The following is a 6,165-nucleotide window of genomic DNA, read 5'->3' as shown; positions in this document are numbered from 1 at the left end:
ATATTCAGTGTTATATGTATGTGGCATTTGAAAAAGAAAATACATCAAAATACACTCTTCGATGAAAAATGTTTCTTAAGGATTTCCAGAGGGATTTTCCCCTGAGTCAAAGATTTGTGTATTTTTTTTATATTTTTGAAAATGATTTATAGGCCATTGAACATCACAGCATAAGTAGTGGTACTTTCTATTATGTTTCGTTTAATATAATGTTTCATCCAAATAAATAATGTATTTAGGAAAATGAAATGCGAAATAAAGCACACTTCATATGCTGCTCGTCCAGGCATGTTTAACATCTGATACCACAATTTTAAGCGTAATCAGACTAAAGCTACAAAAACTATAACTTGTTTCGTTTTATTTACATAACACGAAAACTTGTATTACTTAAACACATAATATTAATTTGACGAAATGAATTTCGATTTTTTTATTTATGAAGTTTGTGGTTCTAATTATTATGAACGATTTGGAACTCACTAGAAGGACATTTCAGAACACACACGTATACCCGCAGCCCCACCACAAATTGGACGGCCCTGTGCTGCTTCCTCCCCGTCACCACCCGTCACGAGAGTCGTGAACGAACACCTGAGTATAATTTTCCGTCTGAGGATGGCCGCGATGTTGTCCAACTGTCCGCGGCTTGTGCCTCGTGTTTTAACGCGAATTAGTGTATCACGAACGAAGGTGAGTTCTTCCTAGTAATCATTAAATATCTTCTCTCATTAGTCTCGGAACATCTGTGACACATACATTAGGTAAGAAGTACCGAACACCTTTTTCAAGTAGAATCTGCCAACAAGATTGTTGCAATACTACCCTTACCTTTCGGATCGGTTATATAAGACCATCTTATCAGTTACCGTATCCTTGACTCGATCCATCATCTATATAATCTGTCATTGGAAGAATTAATTAATCAGGATCATCAAACCACAAGGAAAAACTGTTTAAATGAGCGATTTATTTCTACTGTCTCTGAACCAATCATTTTGAAGTCCTACTATTTTTCCTTGTCCCATACATCATACTTCTGTGTCACTATCTAAGAAAAATATCACTTATACATTCTATTCACATTATATGGAAAGTTTATGTTCTAATTTAGTTATGAATTATGTGATAAAATGCAAATTAAATATACTTGTGATTTTTTCAGGTTGTGAGGTCTTTCAGTAGTCAAGGTAAGACTAATTGGTATTGAAGATAGTACATTAAAAAAGTGGTGAGATATGTTGAAAATCTGAACATTGTCTTTATAGAGAGGCATAGCAACGTTGGAGATAACCATGAAACATAAACTATTAATTGTATCAAATCATTTTTGTAGGGTGCATACTATTTATCCACACCGAACATGTGATCAACAAGAGTTCTCGATTGTAAGTGAATAATATGTATTAATAGATTAAAAATTGCACGCATAACAAATTTATGTTAAAAACAACTTAAGCAATTGGTACAAATACAATAATATCTTAACTTTGATGAAAATGCATATAGGTGTACAAAATATAAGAAATTTCACTGTTGGATAGAGCAGGCAAGACATATTCATTCAACATCATCATTATGTAAGTCAGTTTTGAGGCATTCAAGAAGTAAACTAAAAATAGTCACATACAGGTATAATAATACTCTATTCAATCTCTACAGGGGAATTAAAGGAAGTTGTTGTACCGGCGTTCGCGGAAAGCGTAAGCGAAGGGGACGTAAGATGGGAAAGGAAAGTAGGTGACCAAGTTAAAGAAGATGATGTTTTATGTGAAATTGAAACAGATAAGGTAAACGGACAACACAATAAATGTATTAAACGAAGTTGTAAGACTATAGCTGTAACACTAATCATTTTATGGTAATCTTTCTTTAGACTTCAGTTCCTGTACCATCACCTGGTGCTGGTGTTATCAAAGAAATTTTTGCAAAAGATGGAGAAACTGTGAAACCAGGACAGAAATTATGTACCCTCGACATTGGTGCTACTGGTGGCGCTGTACCAGCAGCTGAAGCTCCAAAACCTTCTGTAGAAACACCTCCTCCTTCTACAGCCGCTCCTCCGCCACCCCCACCTCCTCCACCTCCATCTGCAGCACCTGCCCCTTCAGCTGTACCACCTCCAGCAGCCAGACCTCCTCCTCCACAAGCACCTGCAGCCTCTATGCCAGTTGCTGCAATCAAACATGCCCAGGTAAAAATTATAATATGAATGTAACTGAATGCACCTTTCAATTATATTTTATTCAATTATTACTATTTTAAGTCTTATGGGTGTAAACCATGTTTCTTTGAAAAAATTCTCACATCATTCGTCAACATTGTTACTAGTTTTAGTGTTTTCTACATACATAGTAGCATAGTATTTATATGATACTAGTTACGGTATCGCTGTATCATTTAACTCCTGATCAAGCTAGTTGCAGTACCGACGAATCGTCGTTAGAATAATTTTTCCAAAAGACTAACGTCATATTTTATTCGCATTGTACATTCGGAAACTTTTATAGTCCCTAGAAGGTGCCAAAGTTCAACTACCTCCTTCTGATTACACACGAGAAATACTTGGTACGAGGACAGAGCAACGCGTAAAAATGAATAGAATGAGATTACGCATCGCGGAACGATTAAAAGATGCTCAAAACACGAACGCTATGTTAACAACATTTAATGAAGTCGATATGAGGTTGTTATACGTTCACTGTAACTTATTTGTACTATCCCGTTTCGTACTAATCAGTCAATTGTATATTTTACAGTCGCCTGATAGACTTCCGTAAAACGAATCAAGAAGGTTTCACGAAGAAATACGGTCTGAAGCTTGGATTCATGAGTCCATTCATTGCAGCAAGTGCCTACGCTTTGAAGGATCAGCCAGTAGTGAATGCTGTAATAGATAGCACTGACATAGTTTATAGAGACTATGTCGATGTCAGTGTTGCGGTTGCAACACCGAAGGGTCTTGTCGTACCGGTTCTTCGTAGCGTAGAGAACAAGAACTTCGCTGAGATTGAGATTGCTCTGGCTGCCATAAGCGATAAAGCGAGGAAAGGTAAAATATCCGTAGAAGACATGGACGGTGGAACGTTTACAATAAGTAACGGCGGTGTTTTCGGTTCTCTCATGGGAACGCCCATAATTAATCCACCACAAAGTGCCATTCTTGGAATGCACGGAGTGTTTGATAGACCTGTTGCAGTAAAGGGCCAGGTAACCAATAAAATTTTACTTTCAAATTAAGGTTTATCTAAAACACTCGCTATTAATAATATCGTTGTATTTCAGGTTGTAATTCGTCCAATGATGTACATAGCTTTAACGTACGATCATCGATTAATTGACGGACGTGAGGCTGTGTTGTTCTTAAGAAAGATCAAGGAAGCCGTGGAAGATCCCAGGATCATCATAGCTGGCCTTTAAACACCGTAAAACACTTTCATTGAATCGCTTCGAATACGCCTCTCATCACTTCCAGAAACGTTTTTCTACACGTTGTATTATATTTTGTTCATCTAGGCTTTTACTTACAAACCGAAGATATTCCGGAATATACTTACGAATCATTGTGATAAGTGAGAGTGAAGAGAAAATAGGATTACGAGATAACATCTGACACGTTTGTACTCGAAGACTTCACATTGTCGAAGTATTATTTCAATCAGTTCGTATTTCAGTATTCAACACAGAGATTACTATGACACGCGTTACGATTTAATTAAACCGATACGTTCTTTCGTATAATATTTCCATGCTTGAACCAAAAACGCCATATACAAGAATTGTATTTGCATGAAGAAAGCAAAGGTATTTTTTAACATTCTTGTGGTTCAAATTTAGAATACACTACGTAAGAATTAAACGTTAAGGAAGAAATGGAGTATGAGGCTAATCTTTGAATTAAAACGGAAAAGCATGTGCGTAATATAAGAAATTTCTGCTTCATGAACTGTTGGAAACATAATTATACTTTTTACCATATGAAAGGCTATTTTCGATTAATTATTCACAAGTGCTTCACAATTGCTCTTGTTTTCTACGTCGCTTATATTGCTGGGCAATACATTTTTTTGTAACTACAAGTTTATAATATGTGATGCAGCGATACGCATGCTTATATTTTTCAGAAACGAAACAATCGCCAGAAACGTTTGTAACGGTCATTTTATTGTTTTTAATTATATTTTTATTCGGATGGCCTTGACCAGTGAGACGTCATAAAGAAGCGTTAGTCAAAATGTTAGAGGATTCTTTATTGCAGGGATAAATGTATCTGAATAATTGAAATAAAATTTCACAAATCTGTACGTCGTCAGCGTTGTTGCAACGAGAACAAAGAGAATAGAGAATCATTCCTACTGAATTTTTCTGCACGCATGACATTAAATGAAAGTTTACACGTCTTTCTAGTGACATAATAACTTTACAACCGATCGTAACTATTGTCGAACGCAATTATGTAAATTATTATTGTTATTAAATAAAAAGCTATACTAAGTCATGTCACTATAAGTTACTTAATCAAAAAATACATAGTTTGTTATTCTTAATTCACTGACTTTAAAATTACGGTTAATTAAAGGTATATCTCATATTAACTATAAAAATGCTAGGGATAAGTACCTTTAAAAGAGCGTTGAAAAAATTTTGTTCTAGTTCATCGAGTATTTCGATATCTCATGGAAAGAAACTATCGAATTTAGTATCGATTCTGCTCACACACGGGGAATGACTCGCCGTTTCGTTTAATGGTCAAACGGTGAACGTGAAATGGTAATACTCACAAGCTTTTCTGATTCAATGTAAAATAATCGATTAGTTTTATGTTAAACAATGTACAGCGAAATGTTGAACAAAATTTTTGATAACATAATTCTAAGGTTGTTCATTAAACATATATTCTCGTTTTGTTTAACATTTTTAGGTTAATTTCATTTGTAGTAGCAACCTTTTTTGTGTCGAATTAAATGTCATAATCCTAAAAATAAAGTTTTCTATGAGTAGACAGCCGCGATCAAATTTTATCTTTTTACACTGTATTAATTATAATAGGGGCAAAATCAGTCTGGTACTGGAGGTACAGGAGGTGACAGGAAGGATGACAAAGACAAGAAAAAGAAGTATGAGCCCCCTATTCCGACAAGAGTGGGCAAAAAGAAGAGACGTATTAAGGGACCAGATGCTGCTTTAAAGTTACCTCAAGTCACTCCTCACACCCGTTGCAGACTAAAGCTTCTGAAGCTAGAACGTATAAAAGATTATTTATTAATGGAGGAAGAGTTTATCAGAAACCAAGAAAGGCTGAAGCCTCAGGAAGAGAAAAATGAAGAAGAAAGGTCTAAGGTTGATGACTTACGAGGAACTCCAATGTCTGTAGGAACATTAGAAGAAATAATAGATGATAATCATGCCATAGTTTCCACATCCGTTGGTTCTGAGCATTATGTGTCTATCTTATCATTTGTAGACAAAGATCAGTTAGAACCTGGCTGTTCTGTCCTATTAAATCATAAAGTTCATGCAGTTGTTGGAGTATTGGGTGATGATACAGATCCTATGGTTACAGTAATGAAATTAGAAAAGGCTCCACAAGAAACTTATGCAGATATTGGTGGTAAATGTTAATGCTTGTATTATTGTTGGCAACGGAGAATTGGATACCTTACATGTAACAACAATGTCTACATTCCTATAGCCATTTAAATTTCTATTTCTAATCATAATATTGTATGGTGATATAAACCTTTAGAGAAAAAAAACTGTATATGTTTTGGTTTTCAGGGCTTGACACGCAAATTCAAGAAATCAAGGAATCTGTAGAATTGCCCCTAACTCATCCGGAATATTACGAAGAAATGGGTATCAAGCCTCCCAAAGGAGTCATACTTTACGGTCCTCCAGGAACGGGTAAAACATTATTAGCGAAAGCTGTAGCGAATCAGACGTCAGCCACTTTCCTAAGAGTTGTTGGTTCTGAACTCATACAGAAGTATCTGGGCGATGGCCCGAAACTTGTAAGAGAATTATTTAGAGTCGCGGAAGAACACGCTCCTTCGATCGTATTCATAGATGAAATCGATGCTGTTGGCACAAAACGATACGATAGTAACAGCGGAGGAGAACGCGAGATTCAAAGAACTATGTTAGAACTCCTCAATCAGCTTGATG

At 35.8% G+C, this 6,165-nt stretch overlaps 2 protein-coding genes across 3 annotated transcripts; both read left to right on the top strand.

The window, feature by feature from the left end:
• The first annotated feature begins 555 nt into the window (after positions 1–555).
• Positions 556–3,811, top strand: LOC107189332 (dihydrolipoyllysine-residue succinyltransferase component of 2-oxoglutarate dehydrogenase complex, mitochondrial). Of its 2 annotated transcripts, XM_015577835.1 has the most exons (10): positions 556–693; positions 1,166–1,190; positions 1,337–1,388; positions 1,510–1,580; positions 1,663–1,790; positions 1,877–2,194; positions 2,511–2,686; positions 2,760–3,210; positions 3,286–3,425; positions 3,517–3,811. In XM_015577835.1, exons 1-9 carry the CDS (start codon positions 619–621, stop codon positions 3,418–3,420), a joined length of 1,431 nt encoding a protein of 476 aa, XP_015433321.1. In that variant the 5' UTR covers positions 556–618; the 3' UTR covers positions 3,421–3,425; positions 3,517–3,811. The 2 variants fall into 2 exon arrangements, with proteins under 2 accessions (XP_015433321.1, XP_015433320.1); XM_015577834.1 differs by having other exon boundaries at positions 3,286–3,811.
• An 841-nt stretch (positions 3,812–4,652) lies between these two features.
• On the top strand, positions 4,653–6,161 carry LOC107189281 (26S protease regulatory subunit 4; the record flags this gene model as incomplete). The annotated part of the gene is made up of 3 exons (XM_015577776.1): positions 4,653–4,770; positions 5,050–5,611; positions 5,779–6,161. Coding segments are annotated over exons 1-3 (948 nt in total), but the record flags the coding sequence as incomplete, so codon positions are not given.
• Between the last annotated feature and the right edge of the window lie 4 nt (positions 6,162–6,165).

Source organism: Dufourea novaeangliae, unplaced genomic scaffold, assembly GCF_001272555.1.
Source record: "Dufourea novaeangliae isolate 0120121106 unplaced genomic scaffold, ASM127255v1 scaffold142, whole genome shotgun sequence".
Lineage (NCBI taxonomy): Eukaryota > Metazoa > Arthropoda > Insecta > Hymenoptera > Halictidae > Dufourea > Dufourea novaeangliae.
Note: the sequence above shows the minus strand (reverse complement) of the source record. Positions and strands in the feature narration are given on the sequence as shown.